This window comes from Lissotriton helveticus, chromosome 10 (genome assembly GCF_964261635.1).
Source record: "Lissotriton helveticus chromosome 10, aLisHel1.1, whole genome shotgun sequence".
Lineage (NCBI taxonomy): Eukaryota > Metazoa > Chordata > Amphibia > Caudata > Salamandridae > Lissotriton > Lissotriton helveticus.
This window is the reverse complement of record NC_136071.1, coordinates 344961367-344985662: the sequence shown is the minus strand read 5'-3', so window position 1 is coordinate 344985662 and position 24296 is coordinate 344961367. Positions and strand designations below refer to the sequence as shown.

The window sequence follows — 24296 nt, the reverse complement described above, 5'->3', positions numbered from 1 at the left end:
CATCCTCAAGATGGCGGGAGCCCGGAGTTGTGCTTTACCTCGCCTCCCCCACCTGAGGGGTGGGGTTGGCAGCGGCTGGCACACCCCCTTTCCTTCCTTTGTTTTTCCCGCCTGTCTTCCTGCCAGAGTGGGGGTCAGAACCGGTGGGGGCCAGTTGCTAAGTACAGCAAGTGGCCTGGAGAAGCTCACAAAGGCGGCATGCCTTTGTAGCTCCCCCTGCCCATCCTGGGGGCGAAGGCCAAGCACCTTGTCCCAGGATGTGCATTATTGCAGGCCCACAAGAGTGGATGGCTCTCTACCCAGGGGTCCAGCAACATGCCAGCTGGGGGTCAGCCTAGGCAGCCTCTCAGTCAGGATAGGGGTTATAGGTTAGGTTCAGGGGGCAACTCTAAGTTGCCCTCTGGCGTGCACTTTACATTAAATCCCATACTGGCATCAGGCTAAGTTTAGGTCTATTTGCGTGTTCACTGTTGTGGCACTAGGGAGAAATATACTTTATTTGATTTAAAAAAAAATCATAAAAGGGTGGACTTACCACCATGCAAACGGCAATTACATCATAAAAACAACGCAAAATCAACTTTAAGTCAAGTTAAAAACTGATATCGTAAAATGTGCAAAATTTGCAGGGAAAGGTCTGAAAGGAAACAGGATAAGAGGAATAGTGTGAGTTCGATCTGGGTGCACGTTATTTTTAACTTGTGATAAAAGGGAAAAAAGTAAAAGGTATCGAAGAATAACGGAAATTCAAACAGGGTGCACGTTGTTTTTAACTTTTAATACAAAAAAAATGATCATTTAGGGAGGAGGGGAGAGAAGAGGAATAGTCCGTGGCCGGCCAGAGCCTGGCCTATTGTCCAGAGACCTCTTTGGTTACTGCCCTGTTTTCCAGCTCTATGGCGGCAAGATTAAAACATTTTATGGTTTTGCATGAGAGTTCTATCCAAGATCCACTTAGGCATCTTATCACCGCCGCCCTGCAAGTTCTCACCTGGGCTTCTCTTAAGAGTGGTAGAAGGAGCGTTTTTCTGAGATTCTGAAGTGCCGGGCATATGCATATAAGGTGCAGTAAAGACTCTGCACCGTTGCCGCAGAGGCGACAGTCGGGAGTTGCCCACAACCGTAGCCATTTGGGAGTGAGATCTTTAGACGAGAAGCAGCCCAGCCTTAGAAAGCTCAGTTTCCTTTTATAGTAATCCCTGAAGCAATCTTTCAAATATTCCTGAGGTTTTAAATAGGTGTATGACGGCAAGACGATCCAGGCATGGCTTTTGCCAGCCACTGCTGCTTTATCCATAAGTGATTATGCTTGTTCGACTGCTTTCTTGGTTATCAGCTTGAAAGCAGAATAAGTCATAGGCAGAAGCCAGGATTCTTCCAGTTTTAATGCTACAAGTGCTTGCCTCAAGATTTTATATGTTGAGTCTGGTAGCCCGGCCTGTTTTTCGACTTCTGACCAGCAAAGGAGAGCCAGGGATTCGTCAGCTGCGTCCCTCATACGCCAATAATATTTGGCGAGTGCTCCTTGTCTTGCCGGAAGCTGGTTAGTGAGACCAAACTCCAAACGAATTTGAGCTTGAGAGATACGGCGTGGGATTGAAAAGAGATTTCTGAACAGCCTGGATTGTGCGAGATTTAACGCTGCGGAGTCCCGGGATGCCAGTAATTCAGAGCCGTATGTTAGTGATGGCAGAAATTTAGCGGCTGCAATCTTAAGAATGTGGCCGGTGGAATGTCCGCTAAGTTGCTTTTGAACGGTTTTAAAAGCAATTGCAGCTGTTTGGCTTTGGATTTCCCCTGTTCCAAGTGCTGTTTAAACTTTAATTGGTAGTCCAGTAGGATTCCCAGGTATTTATATTGATCTACCTGGGTTAGTGTGGTTGAATTTATCTTCCAGACGAATTTTTGTTTTTTCTTTCGAGAGCCGCAGAAACATAGGATGTTTTTTTTTTACATTCATAGTCCGTTGTGCGTTCGAGAGGTACTGCGACAGTTTGGAGATCAAGCGTTGTAGACCGATGGGGTTTTTTGAGAGGAGCACAATGTCGTCTGCGTATTGTAGACTTATTATAGGTGAGTGGGCCAATTTTGGTGGATCACCCTGAATGGTGCATAGGTCACTTTCTAGGTCCGCTGTGTAGATGTTAAAGAGGCTGGGGGCCAGTACGTAGCCTTGTTTTAAGCCGTCGGTTGTATGGAATTTCCTTGTCAGGCGATGACCATCTCCTTTTTTCACTTGGACCCAGGTGTCTGAATAAAGCTCGATAATTGCTCCCAATAACTTTGGCGGCACGCCCCAAGCTTTCATTTTGGCCCAACGATTGGATCTGGGCACTTTATCAAAGGCCGTTTTTAAGTCCAGGAAACAAGTATACAGCGGGATGGAGTTGTAGATTGCTTTGTTTGCAAGGAGGGTTAACGCGGATAAGTTGGTCAGGGTACCCAGTCCTGGCCGAAAGCCTGTTTGTGTCCGGGGAATTATCCCTGTGCTGCTCACCCAGGATTCCAGTTCTACCAACAAGTTGGAAGCATAAATCTTGGCCTCCACATCCATTAAGGCTATCAGCCTATAGTTGTTAGGGTCTGAGCGGGACCCGGATTTATGGATTGGGTGAAGAATGCTGCCTCTCCATGATTCGGGGATGTTCCCGGTGTTTAGACTTTGACAGAATAAGGGTGATAATTGGCTGGCCCAGAACGTTGGGTCTTTCTTGAATAAGGCATTGGGAAGCCCGTTTGGTCCAGGCGCTCCATCTGCTCTCAGTGATTTTATGGTGTTTGAGACCTGCTTTAGTGAGAACAATTCCATGTCTCCTGTACTCTTTGATGTTGATAAATTGCCAGTGATGTTTAAAACTGGCTTTGTACTCAGGCTAGACCGGGGAAGCTCTTCAGGACGCTCGGCATTATTATCCGAGATATGACTGCTCCAGAGCTGGTCCGTCATGTCTGAGTTAAACTGGCGATGTTTGCCATTGAGCATAAAATTTATTTTTGTCCAAAAATCTTTTGAGTTCTGCAGTTTGCTTGCATGCAGTATGGAGCGCGCTAGTTTTTCCCTGTGCATTCGCTTTGCCAGATTGATCTCTATTTTTAGAGATACAATTGTATTCAGCGTGGGTTGTGATAACTGGGGATCTTTTTTGCGTTCGGCCCTAAGAAATGAGTTTATTTGCCTTTTTAGTTGACGCAGTTTTGGTGTGTACCATTCCCTCCCTCTATTTCTTATGGGTTTGCGTCCTCTATTGTTAGATTGGTGTATCTTATTGTTAGATTGGTGTATCTTATTGATCTCCATTACGAAGTTTTTCCAAGTTTTTACTATGTCTCTCGATGTTTCAGATGATTGGAGCAATGCATGGCATGACGCCATTAGGATGGAGAGATTTCCTTCGTTCCAGTTTAGCTGTTGTAGTTTAAAGATTTTTGTGTTCAAGGACAAAGGCAGGGCCTTCTCCGACTTTATAGGTTGGATGGTCAGGATGAGGGTCTGTGGGAAATGATCGAAATGTTGTGGCACTAGTTGTGATTATTTCGTGTAAAGGGGTGTTGCATCGCGTAAGATTTGTGATAGGAGAGTGCCCGACTTGTCTGCTTCTGCATTCCTCAGTTGTGTGTAGGATTGATAAGAAAACAAGTTACTTACCTGTAACTTTGGTTCCCCAGTATTGGTAACTTTCATAGATTCCCATGCTTTTGTATCATTCCCCGTCGTTGGAATGGGAGTCTCGGTAACAAAAATATCATAGCAGTAGGTACAAAAGAGAAGAAAAAAGGCCTAGGCCTCATTCCCTTTTGTAGCATATCACCCTCTTTTTGTAAAAGAGACCAAACTCTAGGCGTCAGCCAATCAGACATGCCTCACCCCTTGGAACCCTCCAGAAGGAACCTCAGAGCCTCAGATTTTCGTAGCCGTTGTATATCCGACACCATATCTGCTAAAGGCTGAGCTTTCCTTGGGGAGGTGGGTGGGCGCATGGGAATCTATGAAAGTTACCAATACATGGGGAACCAAAGTTACAGGTAAGTAACTTGTTTTCTTGCCCCAGTATTGGAACTTTCATAGATTCCATGCTTTTGTATCAGAATAGCAAGCAGTTAGACACTACAAATACATTTTGTATAATAATAATACATTGCAACAGTCAACACGATATAAGAAATACAACTGTGCAATCAACGGAAGGTGGGATAGAAGGGAAAGCTCACCAATCACTGGAAGAGGTTCCTTAGGACAGCCTGGCCCACAGCCGCATCGTCTTGCTGTAAAGACTCCAAGCAGTAATGCTTAGTAAAGGTGTGCACGCTGCTCCAGGTAGCAGCCCTGCAAATGTCTTTAATTTGCACCCCGCAAAGAGAGCCGTTGAAGATGCCATTGATCTTGTCGAATGAGCACGAATCCTGCCAGCCAGAGGTTTCCCTGCTGCAGAGTGGCAATGAAGAATGGCACTTGTGATCCATCTTGCCATCCCCTGTTTAGACAGTGGAAGACCCTTGCCTGGACCACCAAAGGCAACTAACAACTGTGAACATCTCCTAAACCCCTTAGTGCGATCCAAGTAGAATTTTAAGCACCGTTGCACATCCAGAGTGTGAAGTGTTTTCTCCGCCGGAGTAACTGGGTTAGGAAAAAACGTTTTCAGAATCACCGGCTCGTTTAAGTGAAAGTCCGATGGTACTTTGGGAATGAATTTTGGGTTCATTCTCAAGATTGAGGGGTTGAGTGCGCTACAGGGGTGTAGGCGCATCCCTGCGGTGGGCACACTTATGCGGAACTATGTGTTGTGGATCAACAACACAGGAAGTTTCCCAGTTCAAAATAAAGTTTTCTTGAGGAAAGTTTCAATTTTTTTTTTTTAATCAAAGTCTTTCATGCTTTATGTTTCATATTACATTCATATGAAATGAACCATCGAATTTAATCTATTATATGGTGGCTCCGATGCATTTCGGACAAAAGTGTCCTTTCTCAAGGAGCACTGAAACGAAGAGAATAAATGCCAATCAATATGTACATTGTAACATCTGATGCAACATAGTTGTAATGGTGCGAGTGACTTGATGTGTCAACCTCATGCGCCCAATCATAAAAGGGTATCTTAATGACAATAGAAGAACGGGTGAAGGGAAGTGTGAGAATGCTGATTAGGAATTAAAATTAGATAAATGTGGTTGTAAACGTGCATACAGACATGTGAGAAGAACAGAGGTTACGACGTGAGGCAAGTAATTAAAACGGGTGAGGTCTTCGAAGGTAGTTAATAGACATAGCAGGTAAACGTGCAAATGTGCAAAGATTTAGCAGTGAGAGAAACAAGCCGTAGGCTCAAACGGGTTTACGAGAGCATGCCGGAAAAATACACGGCGATCCTGAAAAACAATCGGATCGGTGTCAAAACGGTAAATAAAGAAAATCAAACGGCCAAATGTGAAAGAAGCCGTGAGGAAAAGCGGGAAACTTACGTAGACAGCAAGTGCTTCGGGACCATAAAACGGGTTCCTCGAGGGTGAAGTTCCGCAGAGCAAATGCGGGGTTAGATCCAGGCGGTTTCCCTCTGCAATAAAGTCTTATTGTTGTCTCTGCCTTCGACTTTGGAAACAATCTCTAGGACCATGTACTTGAGTTGAGCCACACTGTGGTTGGCTTCGTTGTAGTGGACGGCAATGTTAGACTTGGTATTTTTAGTCCTTATGTTCAAATCTGGTCTACCTGTTAAAATGCCCATGTGGCAAGGTCTACGTGGGCAAGACAAGCAGGAAAATAAAAACGAGATTAAACGAACACAAATCAAACATAAGGACTAAAAATACCAAGTCTAACATTGCCGTCCACTACAACGAAGCCAACCACAGTGTGGCTCAACTCAAGTACATGGTCCTAGAGATTGTTTCCAAAGTCGAAGGCAGAGACAACAATAAGACTTTATTGCAGAGGGAAACCGCCTGGATCTACAGATTACAATCTCAGAAACCGTGTGGTCTTAACGACCGGACAGAATTAAGTTGCTTTCTTTAAACGCCACTTGTGGGCACTTATTGATGCATGACCACTCTGCTCTGCTATATGCTTATACCCCTTGCTGTCATTCACCCCCCCTTCCATCATGGCCGCTCTATTCACCGGTTTAACACACTTAACTTCTGAAGTCCCTTTTCTCTCTTTGTGATCTTCCAACCACCCACCTAACCCCGCATTTGCTCTGCGGAACTTCACCCTCGAGGAACCCGTTTTATGGTCCCGAAGCACTTGCTGTCTACGTAAGTTTCCCGCTTTTCCTCACGGCTTCTTTCACTTTTGGCCGTTTGATTTTCTTTATTTACCGTTTTGACACCGATCCGATTGTTTTTCAGGATCGCCGTGTATTTTTCCGGCATGCTCTCGTAAACCCGTTTGAGCCTACGGCTTGTTTCTCTCACTGCTAAATCTTTGCACATTTGCACGTTTACCTGCTATGTCTATTAACTACCTTCGAAGACCTCACCCGTTTTAATTACTTGCCTCACGTCGTAACCTCTGTTCTTCTCACATGTCTGTATGCACGTTTACAACCACATTTATCTAATTTTAATTCCTAATCAGCATTCTCACACTTCCCTTCACCCGTTCTTCTATTGTCATTAAGATACCCTTTTATGATTGGGCGCATGAGGTTGACACATCAAGTCACTCGCACCATTACAACTATGTTGCATCAGATGTTACAATGTACATATTGATTGGCATTTATTCTCTTCGTTTCAGTGCTCCTTGAGAAAGGACACTTTTGTCCGAAATGCATCGGAGCCACCATATAATGGATTAAATTCGATGGTTCATTTCATATGAATGTAATATGAAACATAAAGCATGAAAGACTTTGATTAAAAAAAAAAAAATTTGAAACTTTCCTCAAGAAAACTTTATTTTGAACTGGGAAACTTCCTGTGTTGTTGATCCACAACACATAGTTCCGCATAAGTGTGCCCACCGCAGGGATGCGCCTACACCCCTGTAGCGCACTCAACCCCTCAACTCTCTAGGACGCACTTGAACAGTTGCGTCACCTGCAGGAGCACCTTAAACCTACACGTCGTTCACCTTTACACCCATAACTGAACATAACTGCCGTGCGCCACGCCCAAGCTTTCTACTTCATTCTCAAGATCACAGTGTTTCTGTTGAATTGTAGGAATGGCTCCTGGGTGGTGAGGGCCTGTAACTCTCCAACTCTCCTAGCTGATGTGAGGGCCAAGAGGAGAGCCAACTTCCAAGAAAGGAATTTCAAGTCAGAACGATGAATCGGCTCAAATGGAGCTTTCATGAGCTGAGAAAGGACTAAATTTAAATGCCAAGTTGGTGACGGAGGCCTCACTGGTGGGTAGATTCTGAACAAGCCTTTAAGAAATTGCTTGACTATCCTGGACGACCATAATGAAGGTCCAGATCCAGACCTCCTGTACCTCGAAATGGCCGCTAAATGAACTTTAATTGACGAATGGGGCAGATTTGATTTAGCCAGTGACAACAGATAAGGCAGAAGTTGATGAGGCTTTGAAGTAAAAGGGTCTATCTTTTCCTTCCTACACCAAACACAAAACCTTTTCCATTTCAATCTGTAAGTTTTGTTAGTAGAAGGGGCTCTTGCCTGGGAGAGAACGTCTTTGATCTCAGTGGAAAGGGGAAGATTCATGAACTCTCGCTGCTCAGGAGCCATGCTGTCAGGTGTAACGACTGTGGATCTGGATGCCAAACTTGTCCTTCGGACATTGTGAGAAGATACGGAATATCCTTCAGCGGCAACGGAGGAACTAGCGACATCAGATGGAGTTCTGTGTACCAGAATTTTCTCGGCCAAGCCGGGGCTACCAAGATCATTCTGCATGGCTCGATTTTCATCTTCCTGATGAGGCGCGGGATCAGGGGAATGGGAGGAAAAGCGTAAACAAATGTCCTCGACCAGGCTATCGAAAGGGCATTCCCTAACGACCCCTGGTGGTGACATCTGCTGGCGTAAGACCGGCATTTCTTGTTGGTCGGTGTGGCAAAGAGATCTACTTCCGGTCTGCCCCATTTGCTGAAGAGCTGTTCCAGAACCTGCTGGTTTAACTCCCACTCGTGGCTTACTGAAGATGACCTGCTCAGCTTGTCTGCATCTTCGTTCAGCACTCCTGGTAGGTGCTCTGCTTTCAGTGAAATTTCGTGATGAATTGCCCATTCCCAGATCTGCTGCGCTTCCTGCGATAACAGAAGAGATCTGGTCCCTCCCTCTTTGTTCACATAATGCATGGCCGTGGTGTTGTCCGTCCTGATCAGCACTCGTGAACCTTGAAGTCGCGGAAGGAAGGCTTGCAGAGCTAGCCTGATCGCTCTTAGCTCCAAAAGGTTGATATGGAGCTTCTGCTCGCGAGGAGACCAATGGCCGCTGACATGCAGATCTTGCAGCACTGCTCCTCAACCCTCCAATGATGCATCCGTCGTTATCATTTGAGGAGATGGAACGTTTGCGAAGGATAGACCTTGGGACAAGTTGTTTTGATGTGTCCACCATAATGCTGCTTCTTTCATCCTTGGAGTGACGGTCACTTTGTCCTCGAAGGATCCGTGAACTTGCTTCAATTGGAGGTCTAGCTGTTCCTGCAGAGGACGCATCCGGAGTCTGCAGTGAGGAATTAGGGGAATACAAGATGACATTACCCCCAGCAGAGATTTGTAGTGGCGTACTGAAAGACATCTTTTTCCTTGAAAGTTTCGAGCTAGTCTTTCCAGTTTCTCCCTCCTTTCCCGGGTCGGAAAAGCTTTTGAGAGCTTTGAATCCAAAACAGCCCCTCGGAACCGAGCCCTTCTGGAGGGAACCAGGGAGGACTTTTCTCTGTTCAGAGTGAGCCCCAGATTCCGAAACAAATTGGTGCAAGCCCGAACAGCGTCCTGCGCCGCTCCTTTGGACGGGGCTTTTAGTAACCAGTCGTCCAGGTAGGGGAAAACTTGGTAATGGTTTCTTCGCAGAAATGCTGCCACCGGCACCAGCACCTTTGTGAAAATTCTTGGCGCAGAGCGAAGACCAAAGGGTAGAACCCTGAATTCAAAGTGGCTCTTGGCTACTATGAATCGTAGAAACCTTCTGTGTGCTGGGTGGATCGGGACATGAAAGTACGCGTCCTCCAGATCGAGCGTGGCCATAAAATCCCCCGGGCTGATCATCCGTAATATGTCCTGAAGGGATACCATCCGGAAGGACAGGGAGATAAGATAGGTGTTTAGCTCCCTGAGATCTAAAATGGGGCGCCATGTTTCCAGCGTCTTTTTTTACCAGGAAAAACCTGGAATAAAATCCTTGTCCCTTTTGATTGGTGGGGACCGGCTCTATTGCTCCCTTCCGGAGCATCTGTTGAACTTCGAGCCTCAGGAGACGCAGCTTTTTTGACGGAATGGCTGCCGGGGGCCTGGGTGGTGGGACTTCCGTAAACTCCAAAGTATGTCCTCGTTTTATGATGTTGATCACCCAACAGTCCGATGTAATTTTGGACCAATTTTGAAGGTATTTGGTTACCCTGCCTCCAACTGATGATTTCCTGGAGGAGGGAACAGTAGGCAGAGCCAGGAGGCCGCTATTGGCGTTTGGACGTATCCCATCCTCGGTGAGCCTGTTTGCCCTTATTGTAGGGCCTAGAGTAATTTGAAGACTGGCCTGGTTTTTGTTGGTAAGACTGGTGGTTCTGCTGATAACCAGATCCATTAGAGGAATAGCGTTGTTGCTGGTAAGATCCCCTGTAACTATTTCCTCTGCTTCTTGAACCCCTAAAGGGGAACTTGCAGTACTGGAGAGTGCCCAAGGACTTGGCTGTCTCCGTGTCCTTTTTAATCTCTTGGAGAGTGTCATCTATTAGTTTACCAAATAACTCCTCTCCATCGAAGGGAAGATCCAGGACCTTGTTCTGTATCTCTGGTCGAAACCAGGTAGCCTTCAACCACCCCTGGCGACGTAGGACTGCCGCAGCAGCCAAAGTACGAAAAGCCGTTGTCGGGATGTCCATGGCACAGTCTATTATCTCCATGGAAGTTGCCTCCTCTTCCTGCAAGATTTTCTTTGCCTCCGCAGTGGATTCCGGAGGAAGCTGTTCCAGGAACGGGGCTACATCAAACCAGAGCTGGCGGTCGTATCTCCCCAATATTGCCAGAGCGTTGGCAGCTCGCACTAAAAGGCTAGCCATTGACGAGAACCGTTTGCCAGCGTTATCCAGCCTCCTTCCTTCCTTATCCGGAGGAGCCGTCAATGGAGCAGAAGGATTTCGTGATTTCCTCTGTGCCGCCTGCGAAATGACTGAATCTGGTTTAGGGTGGCCCGTCAAGGCAGCTGGTCAGTCATCCGGTGCTTTGTACTTTTTATCCAGACGCGGTAGCACAGCGACCACCTTCGCTGGATTCTTCATCGCCTCGATGCCTTCCTCCCATAAATAGTCAACAATTGGTATAGACCTTGTCGTTTTTCGGTGAGTTTCTTTAAAATCAAAGAAAACAATCTGTTGTCTGCGCAGGCATTGCCAACTTGAATCTTCTTGCTGCCCTCTCCATCAACTGGTGAAACCCCCCTATGTCTGCAGGAGGGGAGTCCACCGGCTCCGCAACTGGAGATGCCGGGTCCGGGATGACGTAGTCATTATAGTCATCAGTGTAATGGTCTGACTCTTGATCCTCATCCGAGGATTCCTCCTCATCCTGGTTATCTGCCGGCCTTGAAGGAGCTTGTGGAACTGTAGGCTGCGGCTGAGGGGATGCTTGAACCGGTATCACCGAAATAGCCGTAGAGGCAGGATCCGTAGGTGTCGCTGGACGTTGAACTGGCCCAGCTGTCTTGGATTTGTAGTCCTGCAACATCTTATGGAGGTCCTGCAGGAACGAAGTTGGTACTGAAACCATCTCCTGCTCTGTAAATCCCTGCGAGTGGGCCCCTTGACGATACTCTTCTTCGCCTTGGTCATATGCCACCTCTGAATCGGTGTCCTGAGACTTGACCATAAGTTGGGATGGACTATTGGCATATTCAAAAACGTCCTGGCCATCCTCATCTGACTCCCCCTGTTCAAACAGTAAAGTTGGAGGTAAAGGAGTCACTCTCCCCGGAGACGTCATCTCTGGCGTTATCCTTGTAAGTGAAACTGTCACTCTTCTCTCCGTAGCAATCACCGTCGACGATGGTACTACTCTCGTCGACGATGAAACCGTAGTCGAGCCAGCCGCCGCAGTCGGCAAAGTAGTCGTCGTCGACGCGCTCGTCGACGAGACTGCCGTCGTCGAAATCGTCGACGTCATCGTCGTCACCATCGTCGATGGTGAGGTCTTCCTCGTCGACGATGTCATTGTACCTGTCGACGAAGCCTTCGTCGACGGTGTCGTCGGCATACCTCCCGTCGACGTTGAAGAGTGTTCCCTCGACGCTTTTTTCCTCGACGACGATATCTTCATCGACGACTTTCCCGTCAACGGGACCAATTTCAATTCCGGCTTAATTTTCTTCGTCGACGGGACCCCCGTCTTCGTCGTAGAGGATTTAGAACTCCTCTCTGAGATTGTGAAGAGGGTTTTTTGAAGGCTGGGTCTGTCTTCTCACCCTTAAAAGCCGTAGCTGGTCCTGCCTTCTCCTGTACACCGAGGTGAGGAGATTTTTCTGGACTTAGGCTTTTAGACTCTCTGGGGGTCTTTTTAGAAGCCTTAGAGGGGTGTTCCACAGAGGAAGATGGAGAACCTCTACCCCTTTTAACTGACCTTTTTGAGGAAACAGCTGAAGAAGACTCCTCACTGTCACTGGAAACTCCATGCTTCCTTTCCTTTTGCCTCTGCAGCCAGGTCAACAGCCTCCCAGCACGATCTCGGAGGGTCTTGGTAGAAAACGTGCGGCAAATCTTGCAGTCTTCTGCCTTATGATCTGGGTACAAGCAGTAGATGCAGTCCTTGTGTTTGTCTTCAACAAACAACCTTTTCCTGCCACAGGTCGAACAGGGCTTGAAAAGGGGCTTCTTCTCCTTGTCAGCCATCCTGAAGTCAAAATGAAGAGATCCTGAAGAAATTCTGAAGAGAATAAACTGTAGAAATCCTTTTTAAAGAGTTGAATAGAGCAGAGCTCAATGGAGACTCCCTAGCACAACGTGCGGTAGAAAATCTGAGGCTCTGAGGTTCCTTCTGGAAGGTTATAAGGGGTGAGGCACGTCTGATTGGCTGACGCCTAGAGTTTGGTCTCTTTTACAAAAAGAGGGTGATATGCTACAAAAGGGAATGAGGCCTAGGCCTTTTTTCTTCTTTTTTGTACCTACTGCTATGATATTTGTGTTACCGAGACTCCCATTCTGACGATGGGGAATGATACAAAAGCATGGGAATCTATGAAAGTTCCAATACTGGGGCAATCTATTTTGCGTAGTCATTCTAGTAGATCTGCGTGTGTTATGCGTGCTTTTTGCTTCGGCTTTAGTGAGATCAATGACGGTTTCCTGCTCCAATTTATACAGCTTGTTTTCTACCTCTTTTAAGTATTTGTGAACCATTTGTCAGGCCCCTACAGTTGTACTGATAGCTGTACCCCTCACTACAGTCTTGAATGCTTCCCATTCTGTTAGACGCGAGGACGGCTTATCAGTATTTTCAGTGAAATATTTGGTGATGGTTGTGGCCATAGTGTTACGAAACACTGCATCTGCCAGCATCTGCGGCCGTAGCTTCCAGGTGAAAACTGGTATAGGGATCATCCCCCAAGACAGAGTGACTTTTAAGGGGTAATCTTCTCAAAAAGGCGTCCTCAAGTACGTGGTGTGAAAGATTTGGGCCGTGAAGGTAAGGGAGCGGAACACCCTATCAAGTCTTGTGTGGAGCATGTGGGACGGGGAGTAGAACAAGTATTCACAGCAGCTTGGGTTTTTTATATGCCAAGTGTCTACCAGTGACAAACCCCCAGCCCATCCACGGAGGGCATACGCCTGCTTGACGGCAGTCGCTCCTTGTAATGGGGGATGCCAGCAGTCTAAGCTTATGTCTAAGACTGCGTTATAATCTTACCCTAATATCCAGGCATAATTTACCCAGTCTGTTAGCGTTGCATTTACACTTTCTAAGAATGTATCCTGATCGTAGTTCTGGGCATATATATGGCCTATATGTATGTGTGTGTCATCTAGCGTGCCATGTATCTACCATTTACGTCTATTCGCTGATCTAGGGCAACAAATGGGATTCTGTTTCTGACCCAGATAGCAGCTCCCCGCGCAACAGTGTAATAATAATAATAATCCTCCTGCAATAGGAACATTTGCGCTTTTCTTCTATTCAACTGGGTGTGTATTCTGTGTTTGTGCACTAAGCCCATGCCTCTGAAATTCCATGTTACTATAGTATACTTTCCTGATGTAGCCATAGGTATGTGTATATTGTTCTGTATCTTACTGCCCACTGTGAATGGGGACTTCTATGCATTATGATGGGAGGTGAGCTTCCCTTGTTACAACCCAATACATTGTCTAACCATAGAACAGTGGTGGACCAAACAGATAACCAACTCTGTAAACAGTTCAACTGTAACAATTTTGCGTTACCTACGGGGGATATGGTTACTATGCCTTGCAGATCTCTCGTAATCTTGGGTTGCAGTATGGCTGATCGGACCTTGGCCATCTAAAAAGTTTATGCAGTGGTGTGAGGTAGATAGGTAGCTAGCCAGGGTCTGCAGCTCGTATTCATCAAGGCACGTATAAGTCGATCTTGGTGCCCAGGTTGGGAAGTTACCCTAAATAGTCATTCACCGTTTGCGGGGTGATGGAAGAGAATAGAACAAGACTATTTTCAGAGTCCAATTGCATATTAATGTCCTCAGAGGACTCTGCTGAGGAGAGGGGATCTTGGTCTTTGAACGCCACCGCAGTGAGTAATGCTGCTTTTCGGCTATCCAGCACTTGTTCAGGGGATGGGCTTTTGGTTGTGGCCTTTCGACTTAATTTGTTTCTGCATGTTTTCCCATTCAGTGCTGGTTCGTGCTCTGCGTTGACCTCTCTGATGTGTTAGAAGAGAATGTCACTTCTACCCAGTCAGCGACCGCCTCTAGATTCTCAAAGATGTATGACTTTTGCTCGTGCATGATCTTAAGGCGGGTGGGGAACAGTAAAGAATATTTGAGGTTTAGTGCTCTAAGTTTATTTTTTACTTCTTGACAAAAGGCCCTCTGGCGGTGGACCGTAATTGTGAAGTCCGGTTATAGTGAGATCCGTTGGTTTTCGTACAGTATAGGGGACTTTCATCTGGCCTTACGAAGCAACGTGTCACGGTCCTTATAGTTAAGTATCCAGTCGATCATTGGTCGTGGCAGTGCTCCCACAACCAGCATTCTCGTGGGAAACCTGTGAGCTCTTTCAACACAGAAGAGTTCAGTCAGACCTTCTGGGGCCACCTTGTCTTGTAGCCATTGTTCTATGAATTGTGTTGCATTAGGTCCCCCACAGTGTTCCGGCAGGCCTAATATACGAACATTATTTCTTCGTGACCAGCCTTCTGCATCCTCAACTCTATCCTGTAGGCTGGACACCTGGCGTTGCAGTTAAGCTATTTGGTCTGTGTGGTCTTTGTGCTGTGGAAGCATTTCTGTTATGAGTAATTTATTACTTTTCACAGTATTAGCCAGCTTGTCATGGTCTGCTTTAAGTAGCATAAACGTTACAAAGAAAGGGTAAACCCAATAAGTGTCACTGGGACCTGGATGCTATCAGTACAGAGGGAAATTGGTCCCAGAACACTGTTAATATGCAAATAACAAGACTAAATAAAAAAAATGAAAAACTAATGAAAACAATTCAAAGGAACATTGTGATTTAATCACAATTCACCCAAACAAAATATATTTGTATACACATGATTATCATCATAAAATGAGAAGTGCCCCGTTGGGGTAGGGGGAAAAAAAGGGAAGTGTCTGTGAGGGGCAATATGTGCAGGATTCGGGAAGTGGTACAGTGAAGGTCAAACGACCTTAATCACAACAGTTTCTAAACCGGGCTTTCAAGCTGAGCCAGACATATATACAATTCATGTACAAAAAAAAACATAATGCCATGCTTCCAAGATAGCAGTTTAAATTACGCTTAGGGTAGAGGCTGGCAAGTGGACCAGTTGTCGATGTTTCGACCCCACAACAGGATAGGTATAATGGAACCTTAAAGGGGGGTCTTCCTCAGGACAGGGGTAGGGGGGAGGGGGCGTAGACTTCCTAGAGCCGGAAACATTAAAAGGGAAAAATCTGAATTACATATTGGTCAACTAAGATCCATATATCTAAGCAACATGGTGGTGGAAAGGGAAAACGAGTAACAATAATGAAAAACTAAAAAACAAACGTGAGTCCTGAGATCACACACACGAGTCAAGGAGCAGGACGGTAAATTCAATTGGAACGTTGCTTAAAAAGCACGACCTGCAGTAGGGATCAAGAACAAACAAAAATGCAAGCTAGCGATTAAAGCAATGCAAGCAAACTATAAAGGCAAAATGGCCGTGATCAAACCAACAAAGGAAAGAAACTCACAGAGGATGGGCTCGGACAGTCACCGTCCTCGTTGCGGCTACATGGCAATGAGCCGACTAAGTACAAAAAATCATGCCGTAATCCTATGGAATAGAGAGAGGAGAGACCCGTAATTAGCCGCAACACTCACCCGAGCACAAGGATTAATGTGCGGGCAGAGGAACAATACGGGAGAGAGGGGAAATTCATACCTGCGGGCTGGAAATCAGTAATCCCGGGGGCGGGGGCCGTTGGTCCAGAGAGGTAAAACAACCAGAGGAAACGCCGGACTGGATTTTAAAGCGATCCTCAAGAGACGCAGCGTGTATGCCAGTCGTCTCACGCTGGATGCGTGGAACATGAAAGGGAAGACAGACTCCGTAGGCCCGTTGTCAATGAACGAGTGAGAAAAAAAGATGCGTTCTAACCCTTGGAATGGAGCGAGGGTATGCTGAACTATCTATTAGCAATGAGGACCTCACCAAAATATATAAATATAAAGGTCAGCAAACCTTGCCGGTGGAATGTTAAAAAAGCGCTGTCCAGAATAAAATCCTTACTGGAATCGAATGGGGGCATATTGCGAAACCAATGCAAAAACGGGGATCTCTATATTTAGTGTCTATGGCAAAGAAGCTAAATTACATTGTAAGGCTGTTAGGGGGCATTAGAGGCAATGTGGGGGTACAAACTCACTGCGTTTGCCAGTCACACAGGATACTATAGGCATTGTCCAAGGTATGATTGAGTGGGACATGTAGAAATATTTGACACCATCATCTAGGAATGACGTGGACCTCCCCAGCACGAGGGTCAATATGTCAGTGCAGGATAGTTCAAAATAGGTAATGAAGGCAGTGTAGGATAGCCTCATAAAACATTCAGATTAGATGGTATGGGTACCTCAGAATGTATAGATAAACAAGAGATAAACAGCCTAATTCAATGATAAAATTAACAATCCCACAATGTAGTGGCATGTACCTCCCAAACATGAGGGTAAAAATGCCCACATGCAACAGTTTAGAGGTTAGTCAATCGGGAGGTAGAGTGAATGACAGGTAGGAAGGACCAATGGTGTCTATCTGGTTCTAGGGGCAAAGTGTTGCTAGTTGCACGTACCTGCTGTCCATTTCATTCAGAACATTGGTTATTGAATTGAAAAGAACCATCCATTTAGATTCCCGAATGTCCAGTATCTGTCCAATGTTACCTCCTTTAGGTCCCAACGTGGCTTTCTCAAGGACAATCCATTTAAAGCTGTCAGGGGCATGGCCAGCATTCCTGAAATGTTGCACCAGCGGTGCGCCTGCTACCTCACAGCGAATGCGAATGCAGTGTTGGAGTATCCGGACCTTCATCTTCAGTTGGGTCTGGCCAATATAGATCAGATCATAGGGGCAGATAATCCCATATATGACGTTGCTCGAGTTGCAGTTGGTGTAGACTTGAAGAGTAATCCTATGATTTTGATGACTGAATTCCTTAGTTTGAATAGTGGTAGGGCAGGCCTTGCATTGTCCACATCTATGGTGGCAAATGACAGGAGGTAGGTTCCATAGAGACGACAAAATCGTGGTAGGTGGTGGTGGTTCCAAAAGGGATCAGACCACATGGTCCTTGATGCTCTTTCCTTTTTTAAAAGAATGCACAGGGGGAGCATCCTGTAGGAGATCATCGAAGATGAGGTTCCAATGCTTTTTGATGACTTTCTTTATGGCATTGATTTTAGTGGAGAATGTCGTGACACAAATCAACCTCTGTTCTTGGGTGTTCTAACTGTCTTTAGGTTGGAGTAGTGTCTCACGTGGACTGAACCAGGCATGTTTCCTAGCCTTCTTCACCAGTCTTTTGGGGTATCTGCGCTCCATCAAGCGGTCAGCGAGGTCCTCAGATTCTTCCATGTAGTGCTGTTTTAGGGAACAGTTCCTGCGTATCCGTAAGAACTGCCCATATGGCAGATTATCCGTTAGGCCTCTCGGGTGGTGGCTGTCATACTGAAGAAGTGAGTTACGCTCAGCCGGTTTCCGGTAAAAGTGTTGTTCGTAGTTCGTTTCCATCAACATAAATGGTCAGGTCGAGGAAATCAATACTCTTTGCATCCAAATGGAGTGTAAACTGGATATCAGCGGATTGTTGGTTCAACCAAGCGTGAAAAGATGCCAGATGGGAGCTGTCGCAGGTCCAGATAAGAAGGATGTCATCTATATAGCGCATCCAGAGTGCCACATTGGTTTGAAAGGGATTCAAGGTGTTAAAGATGAATTCACTTTCAAATGCCGCCATACAGATAATGGCTAGGTCTGGGGCAAAAGTGGCCCCCATCGCCACTCCTTTGGTTTGGAGGTAGAAGTGAATCCCTTTCAAAGCAATGTGGCGCTCTGGATGCGCTATATAGATGACATCCTTCTGATCTGGACATACCTTTAAGGATACAGACCCACTTTATGCCCCTATTTTGACTACTAGCTACTGGTACAATGACTCGGAAATGCCATACTGCTAATGAGCACCTGGTGCATGTGCTCTGCCCCTTAAAATGGTATATGTTTAATTGACTTACACCCAATTACCATAGCCTAACTTTCTTGAAATTTCCTACTATGTGGGAACCCAGGGCTATAAGTTAATGTCCTCTCAGGGACTGCAGCACCTGTTGTGCCACCCTGAGTGGGACAAGGTAAAACATGGTTCCCAGTCTGCCACTGCATACTGGAAGGGCAGCTTAAACTGCTTACTGGTCTTTGCCATGATAGCAAAGCCCAGTCCTTCCTTTTTAATATATAAAAGTCACCCCTAAGGTAGGCCTTTCAAACTTTAAGGCAGCGTGCTATATATTAAAAAGTGGAGCATGTACTTTTATATGTCACAGCAGTAAAAGCCCTAAACTGTCCTTGTTTACTGTAGAAAGGCTAGTAGCCTCACTGGCAAGTACAGAGTTACAGGCTGATATCTGAGCCCTGCTAACTTGTGAATTGGACTACTGAAGTAGGTACTGTAAGGTATTAAAAGACTCATTGTATTTAAATCTGCTTTTATGGTTAAATCAAATTTACTGTCACTGGTGGGCAAAGTGCAACTTAAGAAGTAGGCTCTTTAGTTGCCCAAGATTGTTTGTACTTGTTTACGGATGCACACAAGGTTTGTCCCTTAGGTATCCTCCTGCCGTCCTCGGTAGTGGGGTGAATAATTCCCAATAAAGATAACAATAGAGGCCTGCCACTGGAGCAGGTGTTACCTGTCCCCTGCGGTAAGCCACAGTGGTAAAAGTCTAAAAGGAGAGCTTTGAAGGTGAAGCCACCTTTTAAGAGCAAATGAGTAACACTTGGGAGAAGGGCTGCCCTATTGTTTTGGCAGACAGGCTGGCACTCTGAAAGGAGAGGGAAAACCGGTTTGCTAGGGCTGTGTAGCCTTCTTGGTAGCCACACCTGTGGGTTGTGCTAGAGAGCTCTGGATCCAGAGAAAGGGGTTCTGCCACATTGGCAGTGGGCAGAAAGGTACATCCTGGGATAGGCAGATGCCACACTTCCCAGGAAGTGGTCATCGGAAGGGAACAAGGTAGCCCATTGGCTACCTACGACATCCTACCTTAAGGGCATTTTATGAACATAAATAGGGCACCCCAGGCACTTAGAACTCATTTCAACTAGACTGGAAGAGGATCGAAGGAGGACTGCCCTGCTGCACCATGGAACCAAAAGGGAGAAGCTTCTCCGGCAAAGACTGCACTTGCTGAACCTGGCGGCTAGCTAAGGAGAGGGACTGTGCCTGCTGTGTCATACTCGTGGAATAATAGTCTCCAGAGCCCAGCCAAAGCAAGAGACTTTAAAGGTCAGTTGGCTGACCTGTTTGCATATCAGGGCCACAACAGCTGAAGTCTGCTGGGGGGAGTTGGCAGACCAATTCTTCAAGCCGCTGCTTCTAGTCACTGTGCAGAACCAGAGACTAGGACTCAATGATCAAAGTCGCGCCTTACTTTTCTCAACCCGGGAGTCATCGGAGTGCAGCTTGGTCATCCGGCAGGGGAGTTATCATCCAAAGGATTCAAACTGCAATACTGGGGGATTTGGTAGCCCAGTGGTGACTGGACGTCTGCCAGGACCGAGAGGACTTTGAGGGATGCCATCCCTATGGGCAGGATCGCCTCAACAAGTATGTGGACCCAGGAATAGCCACAAGATGACCCCGTTGACCACATTGCATCTACAGCATCCTTGAGCGTCTTCAGCATCCTGTATTCCCTGCATCAGGCCCACTCCAAAGAACCAAAAGCAAATGGATAAAAGTGCCGGGAATTCGCTGAAGACTACTCCAACATTCGAGGTAATTGTTTCCGTGGACGTTTCAGGTCCCCCTGAATGGCTCCCTTCCAAAGTTGGTTGCCAAAAGTAACTTTAAATAACCTCATTGACAAAAAATTTCTAAGTGTCAATTTCGCTGAATTTGTCAATGCTAGTTTACGGTTAAGTGAAAAAGGGCATATTAAGCATACCTAGCAAATTCTATATCTCTGAAACCCTTCAATGGATCTTTTTTGTTGCGGTGTCTAAAAATACAGTCTATTTTTATAAATTGGTTTTGGATTTCTAGGGTGTCTTGTGTATTTCTTCTTCAATTGTTTTGGAGCTGTTTAAATGTAACACTTGTTTCTTTGACTAAGCCTTGCTGCTAAGAGCCACAGCTACCCAGGATTGAGCTTTAGGATTGACAAACAAAATGTACTGGTCCTAAATGGGTTGGTATGTGTATTACACTGTGAGGTCTCACAACCACACCATATAATACACCCCATTTCCTCACACCCAGTAAATTCTTTGTATGGAGAATGGGAAGATAAATATTGGAGCTTTGGATTGGGCTTTGAACGTCCGGAAAAAGGAGGACAAAGAATTTTAGGAAAAAGGAAATAAGAGGAAAAAAAAAATCTCATTTTGTTGCAATGTACATGAATGAAGGAATTTACAGCGATATGATTTAGCTTTGAGCAGACATCAATAGTATATTTAAAAAAACATATACATAACCAACTAACCTTGGCTTTGGTTGCGGCAGAGGCTAGAGCAGCTGCTGCAGCTGTTGCAACATTTCCCTCTGAGATATCCTGTTCTCTCTTCTTCAAGATTTCAATTTCCTTTGCTTTTTCCAAGTCCATATTCTCCTTATTCTCCTCTGATGCTTCATCTAGAACATGATACAGTAACAAATGTTCAGACGGTATTTTGAAATAAGGCAATCTGAAATAGGTGGCTACGTGAGTTATTTAAAAACAGATTGAATGTTTACAACTAAGCTTTCAACGCTTAAGAGAGGAGTCACCTGTAATAATGGTTTCCTAGATTCACATGTGGTGCGCAGCTTGGAAAAGTGCAGCTTTTTTTTTTTAGCATTAACAGATTCGTTTTTGCACTTTAGCAAGTGTGTCATACCTACCTTTTAGGAGGTTTGCTAAATTCCAAAGCAAAAAATATGTAATTGTTCACGTCTTTCGTATAGGAGATAAACAAGCTACTTACCTTTAATAATCCTCCTTCTGGAGAATACTCTGACTGCAGAGTCGTAACCTTCCAGTACTCCCAAAGCGCCAGACTGGATCCAGAAACTTTTTAAAGCAGTGTTCTTGCGAGCAACTAGATGGCAATATGTGGCTCCGCACTGGTTCCATACTGCCACAGGGCGCCACATATAAGCTCCACTCCTGCAAGTCAACAGTTTATTTTATTTTTCCTTTCCACACCATGGGATGCATAGTGTGAACTACTGTTGGTACCAGACTTAGGACCTTTTTAGATTTAAATAAAAAAAGGCCACAGAAAAGGGAGGTTTAAGGGCAGGGAGGGATCTGCTGTTATAGTATCCACCAAAAAGAGAGTTACTGAAGTCGACTTGCTTTTCCGATGGCTAATTATAACCGCAGATACGTCACCTTAGAAAATATACCAAAGGGTACCTAACCAAAGGAGGGTAAAGGGAGTGGACTCGGCCCTAGAGGTCTTGCAGGACCAAGTGGGCGAAATGCCCTTCTGGCCAGACCTAGTTATCAAAGTAGCAATGCTTCATGTCTAGGGCAGGAATCCTAGTCCCAACATAGTAGTAGCAACCTTAACTCTTGTGGAATGGGTCTTCAAATATTCCGGAGGTTAATTCTTGGTCGTGTGCATAGCAGATTAATATGCACAGAACTACGCACCTCGACAGAGCCCTCTTTAGCACAGCCTTTTTTTGTTGCTCCAGAAACCCCACTGTGGTTCGTCCAATTGATGGTCCTTGGTAAGCTCAATGTAAAAGCTTAAAATCCTTTTAGGGCCCAGCCAATCGAGCCTCTCCTCTTTGAAGGGCTGACAGGGAGCATAAAATGCTGGGAGAGTGACAGATTGCCAACCTGGAAGGGACTCATTACTTTGGGTAAGGACGTCGCTGGATTTCTCAGCACCAACTTGTCCAGCAAGGAGTTGTAGGGCGCATGCATTAAAAGTGCCTGAAGATCACTCACTTAACAAGCTGTAGGAAATGTCTCTTTTGGTACGGTCAAACCCAGGTTTTTGAACTGATGCTGCTAGTTTTTCAACTCAGAGTGCACAGAGGCCTGCTAACCAGATCTTCTCACCACTGCCAAGATCCAAAAACGTGCATGTTCCATTGGCAGTACCCAACTGACATAGGGTAACTCACCTGTAAGTTTCAGGGTACCCAGAGCATGTATTTTAAAGTCACCCCAGGGAGTGCAGCACTGGTTGTGTCTCCCTGGGTAGGACATGGGAAAAACTAGTCTCCAAGTCCACCATTGAAGACTGGAAGCTAGGCTGGCTTTGCTATTTAAAAACAATGGCAAAACCAAACCTCCCCATGCAATATGCATTTGTCACCCCCAAGGCAGGCTGCAGCATATTTCACAGGAAAAAAAATATTTTACATGTTCTGTCAGTAAATACACAAAACTGTCATTTTTTAATGAGGAAAGACTTGGTCACCCCAATGATGTATACAGAGTTACACCAGGGACCCCTCAGCTGTGCTAACTCCTAAACGGTGCAACCAAAGTTGATACTCCAAGGTATCAAACAACTCCCTACATTAAGGCCGACTTGATTCTCAAGTCAACATTAATGTAACAAGCAGATGTATGCAACTGTTACCAAGATGTAGTTTTGTTGCCTTCAATCTCCTGTGCCCTTAACAGTTACACAAGGAGCTTGAACTAGAGTCAACTTTATGCCCCCCTAGGGAGACATGCTAACAACTCAAATATTAGGGGCCTGCAGTGGAGAGAGGTGTTACCTCCCCCTGCAGGAAGCCAAACTGATGTGGGCCCAAAAGGTGAGCTTTAAAGCTGAAGCCGCCTTTGAAGAGCAAATGGAGAAACTTGGGAGAGGGGCAGCCCATTGTTTAGGCAGTCTAGCTGGCACCTGGGAAGAAGAGGAGAACATGTTGTTACAGAGGTTTTTCAAGGGTGTGTAGCCACCCCACTGGGTTGTGCTAGGGAGCTCTTGTATTTGTATTTGTATAGGGCGTTTCTAAAGCGCTAACTGTCGCTCCGAAAGGAGCATCCTGGCGCTGAGCTAGTGTGTACTACAAAGATGGAAACTTAAATAGCAGCCATTACCAAACTGTCTGACAAACTGTAAATCCAGGTTTTTAGGTGCTTCCTGAAGACACTCAGAGAGACACTCAGAGAGGAGTTCTGCCATGTTGAGAGTGGGAAGAATGCTGCATCTTGAGGTAGCCAGATGCCACACTTCCCAAGAAGTGGTCATCAGGAGGGAGGGACCATGGTAGCCCATTAACGACCAGACGCATCCTACCCCGAGGGCAAATTCTGAGCAGAAGCAGGGCACCCCTGGCAACCAGAACTCAGATCTCGACTGGACTGGAAGAAGGACCAAAGAAGGACTGCCCTGCTGCACTGTGGAACTGTTTAAGAGAGGCTGAACCAACGCGGACTGCACCTGCTGAACCTGATGGCTTGAAAAGAAGTGTTATATTCCTAATTTAGGCCCATGTAGCAAAGCAGCTTATTCCTTACATTGTCCTAGAAGAACAAGGGCCCGATGTAGGTAGCCAAATACCGGTCAGTAACGGCCGAAAATCGGTAAAATCGGCCATTACCGACCGGTATCAGTGCAACGAGATGTATGTCACCAAAAACGTACCGATTCGGTAAATACCAGTCGGTAAAACACCAAATCGGTATTACACGAATCGGAAATTACCGAATACATATTCTCCGAATCGGTAAATAAGAAATGGTAAGTTACCGAATCGGTAAATACCAAATTCATATTTACCGAGTCGGTAAATAAGAAGTGGTAAAAAAGGCCATTTGAGATGTAGCAAAGTCAGGAAATACCGAATTTTGTGAAATTCGGTATTTAAGAGTCGGTAATTACCATGGATTGGGAGCAGGTGGAAACCAGGAACAGGATATATAAGAAGCTCCCAAAATGCAACAGTACACCCACAATGGCGGCGTTCTACGTTATAGCAAGGCGGCTACGGATACAGGCAGCAGGAGAGAGGGTCTGGCTAAGGGAGGAGCAGGTATATAGGCAGAGGATCACCCTCTTCCAAATCACTGAAGCTGAGATCCTGCAAAGGTACCGACTCCACCCCAGAACAATCCTGGACTTGATCAGGGACCTCCACCCATATCTGGAACACCCAACCCCAAGAGCACACGCCATCCAACCCCATGTACAGGTGCTGTGCTGCCTACAACTCCTTGCCTCTGGGAGCTACCAGCACGTGATAGCCACTGTAGGTGGTGTGTCCCAGAGCTGCCTGTCACGT

At 45.9% G+C, this 24296-nt stretch overlaps 1 protein-coding gene across 6 annotated transcripts in view; it reads right to left on the bottom strand.

Annotated features, from left to right (window-relative positions):
• Window positions 1–24296, bottom strand: part of SMARCC1 (SWI/SNF related BAF chromatin remodeling complex subunit C1) — an 873495-nt gene that overhangs the window by 258988 nt on the left and 590211 nt on the right. For all 6 annotated transcript variants that reach the window (XM_078662530.1, XM_078662531.1, XM_078662534.1 and 3 more), the window contains exon 24: window positions 20545–20693. In XM_078662530.1, coding sequence (XP_078518656.1) covers window positions 20545–20693 — 149 coding nt within the window. The remainder of the gene's footprint in view (window positions 1–20544; window positions 20694–24296) is intronic.